We start from the raw sequence: 16,456 nt of genomic DNA, 5'->3' as shown, positions 1-16,456 counted from the left end.
TAAGCTGCTTTTTGAACCTAAAATGGTTCCTGGCCCTGAGCACACCTCTCCAGGCATCCCTGCCTCATCTGGGCTCCCGTGGCCTCTTTGACTGCTGACTTCACTTTAAGCAGGTGCCCAGACCCTAGGTCTTCCACGGGGCCTGCCACCCGCCCCTGTGATGGAGCTCCCTACCAGCACCAGGGCGATACAGTCCTCTGTGGTGGAGGCCGAGGAGCAGTTCACGCTGCCTTCGCTCAAGCCGCTCCACTGGTTACACTTGCGCAGCTCCTGCTCGCCCACCGCACACCACACGACCCGCGCACGCCGGGCAGCCACTTCCTCCTCACCTGCCAGAGGGAAGACCACAGGTGGCCGGGCAAACTGAGCCTTGCCAGGTTGTCCAACCTCCCCAGAGCCAGGGTCCTGCCCAGACCCTCCCTGGAACAGGAGCTACAGTACATGTGTGGACATGTGGACCCATGCCCTCTCCTCCTCCACTTCTCAGCTCCAAGCCCCTTCTCCAGGCCCACAGAGCTCCCTGTGTTTCCCATTTCTGATCCTTTGGAGAAGTTCCCTGGCTTCTAATCTATCCATTAATCTTTAGAGTCAGGAGGCGCCTATTGTCTCTGTCTCTGAGGATAAATGCTCCATGACCCAGAGACCAATGACAGTCCCAAGAGCTGGCCTAGGGGACCTCGAGCCCAGCCCTGACTTCCCCTAATGCCTGCAATCACCACCAATAACTACGGTGCAGCCTCTGGGTTCCCCCAGACTCCCACCCCCAGCCCCCCAGTAGAGAAGGAGCCATAGCTGAGTTCCCCCACCATGGTGTCCCCAGCTAAGTTAAAGGCCTGGGCCTGGGAAGTGTGGGTAAATCCAGGCCTCCAGATTCATCCAGGAGGGGTCCTGGCTCTCTTTGTTCATGTTCATGTTTCTCACTTAATAGGAGGCAAATTGATTTTTCTGCCAGGCCTGGGGAGCCTGATGTGCACTGATCAGGTGGCCAGACTATTCTTTTAGAGACACCTGACCTAATCCACAGAAGACACTCACACCTGCATCAAACCTCCACGATGACCCCACAGTGTCTGGGAAAAGGAGTGACCGCAACAAAGTAGAGCCACCTGCTGCGAAGTAGAAGCCCACACCAGGCAGACCTCAGGACCCTCCTGGGCTCACTCACTATTCCTCAAGTTCTGGATGGCAGTGAAGTAGCCGGAGCCAAGGTACAGCCCAGAATCTATCCTCGGGGGGACCCTCGAAAACCCGATGGCAGAGTCCTTGAACAGCAGATCTTTCTGCCCACTAGGGGAGCCAAAGAGCTGGAATTTCGTTGACTTGTCCTTTCCAAACTTTTCCTAATTAAGAAAAAATAGAATTATGGTGTCAATGGTAAATAGGGAGGAAACAAAAAAATGATGTTAAAAAAGAGTATCTGGAGCTTTGGGATCATTCTAACTGAGAGCAGGAGCCTCGGTTGAGACCCTCCTGCAGAGGGACTTGTGCCATCTCGGAGACCCAAGCTCAGCTATGGCTCATTCTTTGAAGAGTTGCTGAGGTCCAAGCACCTTAGGGCCCTGAGAAGATTGCATCGGCCACCCCCTGCTTCTGCTCCCATCATAAGACGCTGTCAGCCCATGTGGCAGAAGAGTTTCAGTGCTTCTGCTGTCCAGAGTACAGCCTGGGCAAGCAGCCCAATGCATTAGTGTGCTATCCTGCAGCAAGGCTACAGGACTTCTAGAGTGGCAGAAGTCAAGGAAGTAAGAAACCTTGCTCCCTGCGCCCCAAATCCAAGCAAGTGGGGAGGACTGTGGGTGAAGATACCTGTGCCTTGCGGAGAAGCGCCCAGATGGCGTCCTCCTTGCCATTCACACTTCGTGCCACAACGGCATGAGAAGGGACCCGGGCCAGATGGCAATCTTTGAACTTGTCCACAGGCTTCCGAGTGTTGTCTGGGCAGAGTAGCTCATACTCGTCCCTTTCAGCTTCGTCTGACAGGTCCTCTGCAGGGAAGGGGAGGTGGGAGGGAGCCTAGATGAGCCGACTCCAGCAGTAACCACGAGGTATAGTTCCCCTTCTCCCCACAGAATTTTGAACTTGGGGAGATAGCTGACAAAACTGAGGGTCAGAAAGGCAGGGGTTTGCTTTAGAACACTCAGAAAGGTAAAGGTAGTGCCCCAAAAGCCTCAGGGGGCAGCCGAGGTGTGATCCTCATCCTAAATCACTTAGGCCACCCTGGGATTCCCATGCAGCTGCTGCCTGGCAGGCCAGAGAGGCCAAACCAGACCCATCTGTTTCTGCGGCATCTCTGCCTGGAAAAGTCACTTTGTAGAGACAAGCCCGGGGGCCACCAAGGGTTGCTCCCTTACTCACATCTCTGGGAAGAATAAAAATAACAAAAATGTTAATAAGGCAGGAAATAAGGCAAGAAGGTGAGTCACTTTCCAACACTGAGTATATCAAAAGAAGGGGAAGAATGGTTTTATGAATAAGTTCAGGCATTTGTGGAATATCATATATAAGTTGCTTCAGAATGTGTAAAGTGAAAAAAGACTTGCCCGAGTCATTTTATGAGATTAGTACAACCTTGATGTCAAAATCAGAGAAAGTATAGGAGGGAAGAATTAAAGGTTTGTTTTACTTACAAACATAAATGCAAAAATTGTAAATAACATATTAGCTAACTCAATCTCAGAGTATTTAAAAAACTAATAGATTGGAATGAAGGCTTACCAGTTTATTCCATTAACAAAAGAATGGCTGAACATCAAAAAAACTAAAGTAATCTGCATTTAATGGAAGAAAACCATGAGATCGTCTTCATCTTAATAGATGCAGAACGATTGTTTATGTGTTCAACATCTATTTGTGTGTGGTTTTTTTTCAGCCTCAGAAAAATAGTAATAGATAGAACTGGTAAAGTTTTTTTGTTTGTTTGTTTTGAGATGGAGTCTCGCTCTGTTGCCCAGCCTGGAATGCAGTGGTGCAATCTCAGCTCACTGCAGCCTCCATCTCCTGGAGTCAAGAGATTCTCTTGCCTCGGCCTCCCAAGTAGCTGGACCACAAGCACATGCCACCACGCCCAGCTAGTTTTTGTATTTTTAATAGAGATGGGGTTTCACCATGTTGGCCAGGCTGGTCTTGAACTCCTGACCTCATGTGATCCACCAGCCTCAGTCTCCCAAAGTGCTGGGATTACAGGGGCGAGACACCACACCTGGCCATAAGTTATTGGCTTGATAAATGCCATTAATCTACAGCAAAAATCTTACTAAAAGAAGAAAATTTAGACATTCACTGCAAAATCAGGAACAAGGCAAGGATGCCCACTGTTACAATGCCAGCACAATTCTAGATATCCAGATCACACAATTTACAAAAGAAATGGGAGATATAAACACTGGAAGGAAAAAGACACACTCTTATTTAAAAAGATGATACAGTCATCTACAAAAAAACCAATGAAACCAACAGAAACTAATGAAACTACTCAGAGGAGTAACAAGTTATAAGAGCAACCTACAAAAATCAGATGTTATCCTCATTAACAATAACCAAATAGAAACCAATATGGACTATAAGATGTTACAATAGCAACTAAAACCATTAAGTAGCTAATAATTAGCCTCCCACAAAGACACAACAGACCCATAAAGGAAAAATTTTAGTTCTATCAAAGAAACTAAAAAGAGGTGTGATCAAATGGGGGAGATTTAGCATCACCACGGACTGGACAACTTAATGTTATAAATATGCTGATTTTTCATGGAACAATTTAAATTCAATACTATTCGAATCAAAATTAAAGTATGATTTTTTCCAGAAATTCAACAAAATAATTCTGAAGTTTTAGCTGAGTATATTTGAAAAGGAATAATAAGGTGAGAGGGGAGAGGGAGCTCTCTCTCATTCTCTCTCTCTCTTCCTCTCACTGGCTAGCTCTCTCTCTCTCTTTCTCTCCACCAGATAGTAAGACCCACTGGTAAGCCACAGTAACAAAAGCAGAAAAAATGCAAATACACCAATGAAACAAAATAGCTCAGAAACTGGTCCACTTGGATATATACAAACTTGGTGTAGAATTGGCTTCACACATGGCAGAAAAAGATACTTTTTTTATTGTAAGGAAGATTGCCTCACTGTAAAGGGGATAAAATGCTAAAGCCAAATCTATATCTGATTTTCTAGGTAGAGCACATATAAACAGATGAGGAAGGGGATCTTCAAATCTTACTGTAGGAAATAATTATGATTTGGGTGTGAAGAAGGGCATCTTTGAAAGACCTCAAAACTACAAACCAACAAGGTGAGGCTTGTGGATTTGACCTTATCAATATCAAGGATTTTTGATCAACAAAGACTACCGTTGTCAGATTTTTGACTGAGAAAAGGCTTTACTAAAGTTTAAAATCAACAATAGTTTGATACCTAGATAGAAGGAACTCCTGTCCTTGAATCAAAATCATGCAGAAACAAGGTATGAAACTCAATTTAAAAAGTAGTCAAATGTCACAAAATAAGAAAGGGAAGCCCAAACTGCTAGCAAACATGTTGAGATGATCAAACTCACCAGCTGTCAGAGAAATGAAAATTAAAATCAACAACGAACTATCTATTGCATTACAACCATCATTCGGACAAAAAGTATGAAAGTCAAAAATACTTCTAACTGAAGTTGTGGGGAAATTAGAACACTTGCAGAGTGTCATTCCAGACAGCAGCTTGGTGATCCTGGGTGCATGTAGGGTCTGTCTCTGGTGGCCCTGGGTGCATGTGGAAGCCTGTTTCTGGTGGCTTCTGATGAATGTGGGGTCTGTCTCTGATGGTCCTGGGTGAATGTGGGTGTTGTCTCTTTCTCTGGTGGTCCTGGGTGGATGTGGGGTGTGTCTCTGATGGTCCTGAGTGAATGTAGGTGTCTGTCGCTTTCTCTAGTGGCCCTGGGTGGAATATGGTAGCCCTGTCTCTATTGGTCTTGCATGGAATGTAGTGAGCTTATGTCCACTGGTCCTGGGTGCAGTGTGTTTAGCCTCTACATACTCATCAAATGTGCTTTAGTATAAGTCCAGGAGGGACACTGTCCAGCAGGTAAGTAGGGAACACAGGTGAAGGTATCAGTCATGTGGCTGCATGTGGTAGAGGAAAAGAGAGCACAACCCCTGTCCATCACTATGGCGACAGAGAAGTAAAATGTGGACGTATTCCATGGAACATTCCTCAACTGTTAGGACCCCTGAGCTAGACATGTATACAACAATACTGATAAACCTCTAAAACAAAATGCTGAGCAGAAAACCCGAGCAGCAGGGTTTCTAATGCTCAGTAAAACCTCTATGAACTCAGAAACCAGAAACACAAACCAGCACGATCTGTTCTGCATGAGTACATAAGCCTTGGAGGACGCATTGCCAAGCACCTAGGCATGGGTGTCTATGAGGGGAAGAGAAAGGCAGCAGGCACAGGAGGTTTGAAGAAAACTGATCATTTAAAATATGAAAGATCATAAAATCAGAGCTGTGCCCTGTAGGAATCTTGAAAATGGTCTGCCATGAACTTAGGAATCTAATTAGCTCAAAGGTCAGTGTCATGATCAAGTAAGATATAAAGGGTCAGTACCCACGGCTCATTACCCTGCTCTTACCAAACACTGTGCTCTCTCTGATAAAAGCCACATCTCCAGCCCCCTCTCTCAGACACCTGTGAAAAGAGAAACCATCAGGGGTAAGCACAGGCAGCCCTCCCCGGCCCCTCCCTGTGGAACAGCAGCCCTGGCACTCAGCATCTGTGGGTTTCTACTCCCTGCAGGGCAGGGCTCTGAAGCTTTGGGGCATCCCAGCTGGGAAGGTAGGGGCTGCCTCCAGGTAGATTCTGAAGAATGACTCAGGTGCTAGCCAGAGGCCCCAATCTTCTGCTTTGAGGGCTAAGAGGACAAAACTTTTTTTCTATATAAAAGAGAGTTTTGAAGCCTCTACCCAAGAGGGTAAAGGCTTAGCATCACTGTTCATGTGGCTGTTTCCCTCAGGACTGAGTGTGCAGGTGTGCCCTGGCCAGTGGGGAAGTGTGGAGGCCTCCCTCTGCAAAAATACGCTAGTGCCAGCAGACAGAATGGGAAAAGGGGGAGCTCAGCCTCCATGTGGGGGCAGAGGATGGGGGCGAATCAGGCATTGCTCACTGTCCTTCAGCCATGGGGAGAGGCCCAGGTGGGCAGAAGGACATCAGCCTGGACACTGCAGCGGTCCTGCCCAACCAGGAGCCAGGACTGGACATCTCATGACAAGATGCCTTCAGTCCTGCTGTGGTTAGGGAGGCGGCAGAAATTAGTATGAGGAACCCAGGACAACAGGGGAGCCAAGTTGGATTCAGGGGTCTCTGAGGTAACAGGAGGGCCTACAGCCACAGTGACTGCCCGTGGGGCTGGTGAGAAGTGGGGGGCACAGGTGGGCCCGGAAGGCTGGAGGGGAAGGCCTGCACTCTCTTTGGACACACAGCAGTGGGAGAACCAGACCTCCTCTCTGGTCCCCAAGAGCAGGCTGGGCTCTATGTGGGGCCAGAGAAAAGGCCTCCCGGCCTGAGGCCACGGAACACTTGGACACTGAAGAGAAGGGGACAGGGTCACTCACTTGAAGGCACCAGAGTAGCTGAAGTACGGTTCCTGGGAGGAGAAGGCACATTTGTTTTCCCCTGTCCCCGCACACAGGCGACACAGGTTGGGGAACTGTCCTTTATCTGCACCGGGAACACAGCTGGCTGAGAAGAACCTGGCCACAGCTGTTAAACACAGAAGTGGACCACAGAGTGTGAGCCAGCCCTGGTCACAGCGGGTTACACCTCCCATCCTGAGGTCCCCGTGGGCAGGGCCCCTTCCTCCACCCCTGCAGGAGAGACTCTGTCATGGGGCTGGGAGCTCGAGACATGCATCTCTGCCGAGAGCAGCCTCAGCTGTGCCTCCCAAGGGCTGCTGGGATAACAGATCCTGCCGGCAGGATGTTACAAGCTGGCCAGCCTCACCCACTCCTTGATTCATCCCACACTTTCACCTGCATGATCTGTGTGGCCTGTGCTTACAACTGGAATAGAGCCCCCTGCCTGAGGCCACTCACTGTCCCCCAGCCATCTTACCTGCCTCAATGGGCTCAGGTGGACCCGTCCAGTTCAAGAATGGACGAAGCGTCCCTATAGGGACATTCCATCCAGCGGTCCTGCGAAGGCCTGTGTGGCAGGACTTCAGACCTTGCAGTTCGTTCAGCTGAAAGCGGCCGCCCTTCTTCACCACAGCCACGGCATAATAGTGGGTTCGTGGCTCTGCAAAGGGGCAGACAGAATTGAAAGCTCTTAGCCTGGACAAGAGGGACAAAAACAACCCATCCTGAAAAGTCTCCGGTGGGAAGGGGGAATGCTGTGCTGCAGTTTCCTCGCAGCTCACGTGTGTCCTCCTCTCATGGGTCAGCGTCAGGAGGAACGGCCTTCATCTGGCCCAGAGCCCAGTGACTCCATTCTCTACATGTGTGATGTGACCGAGACTCCACCTCCACATGTTCCCCCACTCCCAATCCACAGAGCTCAGGGCACAGGCTGAGGCCACCGTGGCATCTGGGTCCCCAGGCAGAACTCACGTCTTTCGGTCCCGTAGACTTCCGCCGCTACAGGTCGCAGTTTGTAGGGGTCCAGGCCTGCCTCGTATATCAAACCGCCATCAAGGGTCACAGCATCGGCCCTGTTTGCCTGAAAGTAAAGAGGCCAGACTGGCTTCAGCAGAAAACTCACCCAGACCCAGCAAGTGGGACTTCAGGACCTCAAAAAGTCTCTGTGGCTGGAAAGGTCGTCAAAGGGGTCCGCTTTCCATCCTGTCCCCTCACTTCCTATGAGAGATGGTGAGAGCCAAGGACCCCTGTTTTGGGACAGTGAGCACCGCCCTCTAAGTCCTGAGACTGGCGCCTGCCCTCTTTCTCCTCTGCCTGCCTGTGTCACTCTCCCGATCACACCCCTCACAGTCATCTATATTTGAAGTCGTTTGTTCTAGATACTTTCTATTTTTGCTCTATATTCATTTCTTTTAAGTTCTGTTTTATTGGATAGAAAATATAGTTATTAAGATATCCTAAAATTATCATAAGAAACCATGTTCCTCCACTTCAGCACATTGCTTCCCACATGACTACATATTTCTTTGGTTTGCAATATGGGATAGTTTAGGGGTCCCCAACTTTTTTGCCACCAAGGACCAGTTTCAGGGAACGTAATTTTTCCACAGACAGATGGGGAATGGTTTTGGGATGAAACTGTTCCACCTCTGATCATCAGGCAATGGATTCTCATAGGGAGTGCAACCTAGATCCTCGCACGCACAGTTCACACTAGGGTTCACACTCCTATGAGAATCTAATGCCGCCGCTGATCTGACAGGAGGTGGAGCTCAGGCAGTCACGCTCACTGGCCCTCTGCTCACCTCCTGCTCTGAGGTCTAGTTCCTAACAGGACATCAACCGGTACCAGTCCGCGGCCAGGTGGTGGGGACCCCTGGGATACATCATATTTTGTGGACTGCTTATTCATCTAAAACTGGATACATTTTCTAACTTCTGCAGAGCCTGTATTGATTTTGTAGACAGCATAATGTTTTCTCATAATGTGGGTGTTCTATCATGTATTAAATAATTTCCCCCAATGTTTAGCAGTTGAGTTTATTTCTAACTGTTGCCTGTGAAGACTGTATTTTCATGAATATCTTTGCCCTCAGTGTTTTTCCTTATGACCACTTGTGTCCTTGGGCAGGCACCTGAGGGTGGAATCCCCCAGATGAGGAGCATGTTTCCCCCTGTGACCCTGGCTGCCGTTGCCATTCTGCTTCCAGAAGACTTATAAAACCAATTCAGAACGGCACGGACCATGAGGACCAGCTTCACTCTTGAATCACCAGCAGGGCAGGCTATCATTCTATTAGCTGTTATTACTATAGAAAATGTGAGTACTAACAAATTGCTCAGGTCTGATTAGTAAGGGGAACATCTCACAAGTATTTTTTATTAATTATGAATTCCCTCTTACTGGTAACTCTGTTCATATCATTTTTCTTCTATGATTCTACATTTTTTCTAATTTGAGTTATTCTTTTATTTATTTATTTTTTCGAGACAGAGTCACCCAGGCTGGAGTGCGGTGACACCATCTCAGCTCACTGCAACCTCCACCTCCCGGGTTAAAGAGATTCTCTTGCCTCAGCCTCCTGAGTAGCTGGGACTACAGGCATGTGCCACCATGCCTGGCTAATTTTTTTTTTTTTTTTTTTTTTGTATGTTTGGTAGAGACGGGGTTTCACCATCTTAGCCAGGATGGTCTTGATCTCCTGACCTCGTGATCCGCCTGCCTTGGCCTCCCAAAGTGCTGGGATTACAGGCGTGAGCCACTGCACCCGGCCTTGAGTTATTCTTTTATAGAGTGTAAATAGTAATCATGTGTCAGAGCTGGTGCACATTCATTCATTCCAGTGCTTTCTAAATTTTTTATTTAAATATTTTCTATGGGCTATGAATTACATTTTCTGTATTTTAGAATATCTGTTTGTTTCATGATTTAGTTCATCGTTTAAGAGATTTCTATTTCCTCTACAGTTCTGCTAGTTAACCTGCCCCCTAGTTTTTCAATAATACAAGTTTTATTTTTAACCATTTAATCTATCTCAACTTTATTTGAATGAATGGTATGTAGTACTGATTTCAAACAGGGATCTCATTTTCCAAGATCAGACGAGATCAGACGAGATCAGACGAGATCAGACGCCTTCAGGGTGGTATGGCCTTAGACAGGATCTTATTTTAAAAGGCAGATTTTGTGGCTTCTTTCACATATATTCAGATTGAGTAGGTTAGAATAGAGCCTAGGAATCTGCATTTTAAACAAGCAAGAGATGCTGCTGCTGGTTTTTTGTTTTTGTTTTTTGTTTTTTGAGATGGAGTCTCACTCTTGTCGCCCAGGCTGGAGTGCAATGGCATGATCTTGGCTCAATGCAACCTCCCCCTCCCAGGTTCAAGTGATTCTCCTGCCTCAGTCTTGTAAGTAGCTGGGATTACAGGAGTGTGCCACCACACCCAGCTAATTTTTGTATTTTTAGTATAGGCAAGGTTTCGCCATGTTGGCCATCCTGGTTTTGAACTACTGACCTCAGGTGATCCTCCCACCTTGGCCTCCAAAGTGCTGAAATTACAGGCTTGAGCCACCGCGCCCAGCCACTGGTACTGTTTGTATGCAGGTAATAATTGTAAAATAATAGCCTAAAACATTGATTAAACTAGATGTTTCCCTAAGTGCTATTCTAATAACTCCATTGTATTTATAAGATAATCCTATGAAGTTGCCTCGGGAACTTTTACTCAAATTATTCACTCTGCTGGAGTTGAGTACACGTGATTATGGCACATGGCAGATACACAGAATATATTTGTTGAATGAATGAGTAAAAATCATTTCAGTACATCTTACATCTCAAAAAATAAAAAGAATCAGAAATCATATACAAGTCATGATATCCTTTTCTCTCTCTCTCTGCAAGTGTCTTGGACAAAAGTCTTTCTAACGCCCAGCACCCTGGCAGGCCCTGCCCCAGCCATGTGATGTGGCAACGGTGACCAGGACAAGCTTCTTTCTCACAGGGTTTAGAGGTCATGACTCTTTTGGAGGATTTCCCTCTCTGAGTAACCTTGCTTTTTGCCGATCCTGTGTATTCATCAAATACAACTGCTTACATTTCATTTTGGAACAGTTGTTATTAACAGTTTATGTGGAGGCTCCAGGTTCCTCACACATGGTCTCTTGAGCTCCTTCCTTTCTGCTCTGAAAATAGCATAGTTCCCTGTGAGAGAGGATGGCTCCCCACTTCATTGCCCAACAGGTGAAGCAGAGGAAGTGAGGAGAGCTCATGTTCTATCTTTTTCCATTTCTCTCTCCCTTCCATTCAGCTTGGTCCCAACCAACACCTGGCATTGACTCACCGCAATGGCCTGGATACACTGGGTGGGGGAGTCTCTCTTTATGCAGCTGACAGGAGGGCCACGCACTCTTCTCATATTCCTTTGCCATCGGAAGCATTTTGTGGCCTCGGGTTGGGATACGGTGCACCATCGAACACTCCTCCTTCTCCTAGGGGCAGCCAGACACAGTCCTGGGAGACAGGGGCCAAGGAGTAAGGATTCAACCACTGACTGAGGGGGTGACCAACGCACCCTCTGATGGAGTTTTCCAGACTCCTCCCTCTCTCTTGGCTGCCCTCCTTCCCTCTCCATTTCATGGCTACGTCCAGCCATTCTCCACAAGTGGAGGCATCTTGCTAAACTAATAGGATCTCTGCATTGGCTAGAGATCTGTGGTTCTCAATAAATTAAAGGAGAAAGTCCTTTAATTTTCATTCCTATGACTTTGACATGTTTCCTACTGCTTAAAAAAGGATGGTGATCCCTCAGATCAGTTATGGAATTCTTCTACCAGCTTTGGCCACTTTGAACTTAGAAGGTAGGCAGGAAAGGAGCCATTGCTCCTGTTTTACTGATGTGGAAATTGGCTCCTAAGGAGCCTGAGTGACTCGCCACTCAGCAGTGCAGAGCCCAGCTGAGAATCCAGGTCTCTCTAGATTGTTTTGTCCATAAATGTCTTCCCAGGGAATGCCAAGCGAACAAGGGAAAATATACCTGACTCAGTTGGTAGCTGAGGTAAATGGTAAGTCAGTGTCAATGGGGACAAATCAGTTGGTTGGTGTGCCTGAGCTACCACCATTCACTCTGTACAGAAAGACTTGCTCTCCTGTTGAGCCTGCTTTTGTTGCTGAAATACTGGTTCTTCTGTTGAGCCTGCTTTTGTTGCTCAAATCCATGTAATTAGGGAGGAAGACGCATTGAATTTACTCACCTGGTTGCCTGATAAAAGGCATCCACAAAAAACCTGCAATGAACATTATACTAAAATGGTGAAAGACTGACTGCTTTCCACCTAAGATTGGGAATGATGAGAGAGTGTCCACTCTCACCTCTTCTATTCAACAGTACCAGAGATTCTAGTCACAGCAATAAGGCAAGAAAAGAAATGAGACACCCATATTGGAAAGAAAGAAGTAAAACTGACTTTATTTTCAGATAATATGATCTTCTATGTAGAAAATACTGAAGAATCTACAAAGTACTATTAGAATTAATAAATAAGTACAGCCAGGCCACAGGATACAAGATCAATATACAAAAATTGATCATATTTTTGCATACAGCATAGAACAATCTAAAAATGAAATTAAGAACATAATGCTAGATAGTATAAAATCAAAAAGGATTTAATACGTGATGGGTAAATGATAAGAACAGACATTTTACCAAAGAAGATATATGAATGGGCAATAAGCACATGAAAAGTGCTCAATATCATTAGTCAAAAAATGCAAATAGAATATGCAGCGAAATATCATTTCACAGCCACTGAACAGGTTATAATAGCTAAAACAGACAATGACTCATATCGATGAGGATGTGGAGAAGTGGAAACCCTCATACATTGCTGAGAATGTAAAATGAACAGCCACTTTGTAAAACAGGTTGGCAGCTTCTCAAAATGTGAAGCACAGAGTTCCAGTAGGACCCAGCAATTGCACTTCTAGGCATATAGCCAAAAGAAATACTATAAAAACCTATCATACATAAAGGCTTGTGCATGAATAGTCATATCAGTCTTATTCAGAATAGTAGAAAACTGGAAACAACCTAAATGTCCAATAACTGGTGAAGGTACATTCATTCAATGGAATATTATTCAGCAGTGAAAAGAACTACTGGCATGCCCCACAACATGAACGAGCCTCACTTATGCTCAGTGAAAGAAGCCAGACACAAGAGACCACATGCTGTATCATTCCATTTGTATGAAATGTCCAGAAAAGGCAAATTTATAGAGACAAGAAAATAGATTAGTGGTTGTCTGATGCTGGGGTAGAAATGAGGATTAACTATAAACAGGCATGAGGGACCTTTATTGGGGGGGATAAGTGTTCTAAAACAGATTTATGGTGATGGTTGCACCACTCAGTAAGGTTACTAAAACTCATTGAATTGTACGCAAATAGGTGATTTTTTTATGATATACAAAATGTACCTCAGTAAAGCTGTTACCAAAAACTAAAACAAAAAACAAACAAAAAAACAAAACAAACACACAGTTGTAAAAGCCCTCTGCCATTTGGATGTGCTATGGGGTAGAATGTTCAGCCTCTGCTGTCTCCCATTTCTGAGCCATCCCCTTATGGTGAGAGCCACCCATGGCCCTTGGGTGGGCAAGAGGCCTGTAGCTCCCTGGCTGAGTCTGTAGGGGTTTGGGGTCACCTAGCTGCCATACTCCCCCTTCACCCACCCTCATCCCGGGGAAATCCCAGGGGATATAATCTTCCTTGGAAGCCCTTATGGAACTATCCCACACTGAGAATTAACCCAATCAGATGCAGCCATTTGTGACCCAGTGAGCATTAACTGGATGCCTGCAGTATACACAGCACTGTGTGTCACACAAGGAATGTGTAAGTGGACAGGACCAGATTTCACTTCTCACTGGAGAGGCAAAAATCCAAAAGGAGGAAGATAAGAATGGTGGATGTGTTCAAAGAGAACAAATACCAAACAAATACCAACTAATGGAGACATACGTGGACTCAAACTTAAGCAGTCAGGCACTAAACTCCCCTACTCTTACCACTGGGCTAGCCTGCCTATTTAGGTTGGCAAAGTTAGAGATAGGTTGGAGATGAGGCTAGAAAAGGGTCTGGGTCAGATCATGGAAAATCTCCAATGCTGATCCAGGGAGGTCTTATTCAGGATGCAGTGAAGCTGTGACTCACGGGAAAGACTGGAGACTGGAGCTCTCCCCAGGGCAGGGGCAGAGTGAACTGAGACCTGGGAACAGGCAGAGAAGCTGTGGCCAAGGAAGGCACCAGGGAAGCGCTCGTCTGAGTGGAGTGGGGGACAGCACTGAGAACAGAGAAGGGGGCAGGGAGCTGGTATCAGAAATCAACTTAGTAATGGGTGGGTTCTGGGGGTGAAGGGAGAGAGTAAAATGGAAGACCATGCCTCAAGCTGGAGGTGGGGGCTGAGCAATGACGGGAACCTGTGGGCAGAGTTCATTTCTTCCCCTAAGAGGAGCTGAGCCAGAGTGACTAAAGGACCACTGAGCTCCCTTCCAGGATTCCCAGTCCCCAGCCCCCCAAACACCAGGTGAAGTCTCCACGCTCTTACCTCCCAGCTCTGGAGCTGTGTGACCCACAAGCTCTTACCTCCCAGCTCTGGAGCTATGTGACCCCCTGAAGCAGGTCTAGGTCTGGCCCCTCCAAAATCCTCAACCCAGCACTTGTATTCAGTGTCAGGCACTCAGATACTGCCCACTGGACCTGGCTGGACACTGGCTAAAGCATACATTCCGGGCAGACATGCAGTGCCCTGGCCTCGAAGGCAGGGGCCAGGACAGGAGTTACTCTACCCACCTACCCACACAGCTCATGATAGGGCCCAGGCAGACTGCTCAGACTGATGGGAAACCTCATGAGTGCCTCCCAGCCCATGGCTCCAGGGGCTAAGCAGACAGACTCCTCCACCCACTGCTCACACAGCTTAGATCCAGCTGGCCCCACCCACCCAGCTTCTGTCAGCCTGGACACCCACGGGGAGCAAGGCAGGAATTCCATAGGGCAACTGCCACCCTTTCCTCAGGAAGGACAAGGGTGTCAATGGCACTTTGGGGTACAGGCCACCATCCCAATTGACTGCAGGATTCAAACTTCAGACCTCAGTAGGCACCAAAACAACCAAAGATCCAAGTGAATATAAAACCCAGTGGTGCAATTCTGAGCCAGAATCCTGTACCACAGCCCGTGACCACTTCCAGGAAGGCAAGGCTTCCTTCCTCTCCTGCCCCTCCCAGGTGGCCCTAACCCTGTGCAACAGGCCACTTGCCAGGGAGCTTGAGGGGAAGAGAACAGTCGGGTCCTGGCCAGTCCCAATCTGTCTTAGAGAAGAGAAGGATGACCAACTCCCATGGGAAGGAATTTGGAGCAGGAGACCAGAAGGGCAGGGACAAGGATGGGTTTGGGCTCCCACTGCTGCTCTCTATCCACCGCCACCACTTCCATCCAGGAAGCTCCCAGCCTTAGGTAGATGCCATGAGACAGGTGGAGGCTGCACTGGGCTGGGGAGGTGTGACACCTGGGCTTTCACTGTGCCCCCTCCCACTGCCTAGGTCCTGATGCCCATCACACCCCGTTCTGCTGTGGCCTGGGACCTTCCCCTCCCAGCGCTGCAGGGAGCTCCGCACTCACACATTTAGGTCACTAATGTACAGTGCTGGGGAGTGCCCTCTGAGCACCCGAGAAATTACTTTGGTTATGGAACTAACAATTGTTTCCTTCCTTCTACTCCTTCCTTCTGTTGGCTCACATTTCCCTCTCAAACCCTCTGACACATGGTTCCATCAGGAGCACTGCACCCCTCCACACCCCTCTGCCACGGAAGGTGTGTGAATGCCCCATCTCCTCCTCACAACCCTGTGGACCCATGGTTAGGCCGTTTCTTTAAGTGAAGAAACTAAGTCTCGTAAAGGCTCCGTCTTGCTGGGGTCTCACAGTCCTCGCAGGAGCTAGGATCTGGACTAGGGTCCTTGAGCTAGTCGCTCACCCTCTCTGAGCCTCACTTTCCTCCCAGGTAAAACGCGTGTCACAATACAATGGGGACCAAATCCATAGGCGGGACACAAAGGGACAGGGGCCTGGGAGGCCTTTTGAGAAGCTCTGCGCAGAGCTAGACGTGCCCCGATCCGGCCTGAGGAGCCCAGCTCCTGTTCCTCCCCAAGTGGGAAAGAGACTGGCCCCGCGTCGGGGCCGCTTCCTGGCTGCAGGCGCTGGGACCGCGGGGCGCAGAGACTCCGCGCCCAGCCAACCGGACACAGGGACCAAAGCGCCTAGCAGACAGGGCGCAGGAGACGCCCATCAGGCGGCGCGCGCCCCCAGGCAACTGCACTCACCGAGGGCCCCGAGGAACAGCAGGGCGGAGAAGACAAGCTTCATGTCTGCGATCTGGAGGCGACTTGGCAAACGAAGCTCTGCCACTTGCGCCTGCCCTGCGCCCCTTTATTCAGGGCTTTGCCCCGCCCTGTTGCCCAACAGACACCCCTTCCCTCCCCACTCCCCGCGGCCAGGTCTACTTGTTCCTTGAGGATCCAGGCTCCGAAAAGCCCTGAGGCGGGGCAGGACTCCACACCGCACCGCGAGAGGAAAGCCAGCCTGCACCTCACCTGTCCTGGTTCTGCCTGGCTGCTGCGATGTTCTTTCTCTCCCACTAGTCTGCAAGCCCCTAGGAGTCGCAGCCCCCTGAGCCCTGTCCCAGCTCTGTTCTCAGTGCCTTCTAGAGGGCAGGACACAGAGCAGAGGGTCTTTACTTGAAGATCGCCTTGACCTGTGAGACTACTATCT

The 16,456-nt window shown here is 48.2% G+C and overlaps 1 protein-coding gene across 1 annotated transcript in view; it reads right to left on the bottom strand.

Annotated features, from left to right (window-relative positions):
- LTF (lactotransferrin) overlaps window positions 1–16,088 on the bottom strand; it is a 29,088-nt gene extending 13,000 nt beyond the window's left edge. The window contains exons 1-9 of the mRNA XM_054483146.1: window positions 16,009–16,088; window positions 10,965–11,134; window positions 7,593–7,701; window positions 7,099–7,281; window positions 6,600–6,747; window positions 5,621–5,676; window positions 1,807–1,985; window positions 1,166–1,340; window positions 175–329 (exon numbers count right to left, since the gene is read on the bottom strand). Of these exons, the coding sequence (XP_054339121.1) occupies window positions 175–329; window positions 1,166–1,340; window positions 1,807–1,985; window positions 5,621–5,676; window positions 6,600–6,747; window positions 7,099–7,281; window positions 7,593–7,701; window positions 10,965–11,134; window positions 16,009–16,051 (1,218 nt within the window). The 5' untranslated portion in view covers window positions 16,052–16,088. The remainder of the gene's footprint in view (window positions 1–174; window positions 330–1,165; window positions 1,341–1,806; window positions 1,986–5,620; window positions 5,677–6,599; window positions 6,748–7,098; window positions 7,282–7,592; window positions 7,702–10,964; window positions 11,135–16,008) is intronic.
- Window positions 16,089–16,456: the final 368 nt, after the last annotated feature.

This window comes from Pongo pygmaeus, chromosome 2 (genome assembly GCF_028885625.2).
Source record: "Pongo pygmaeus isolate AG05252 chromosome 2, NHGRI_mPonPyg2-v2.0_pri, whole genome shotgun sequence".
In the NCBI taxonomy this organism is placed as follows: domain Eukaryota; kingdom Metazoa; phylum Chordata; class Mammalia; order Primates; family Hominidae; genus Pongo; species Pongo pygmaeus.
This window is presented reverse-complemented; position numbering and strand designations above follow the sequence as displayed.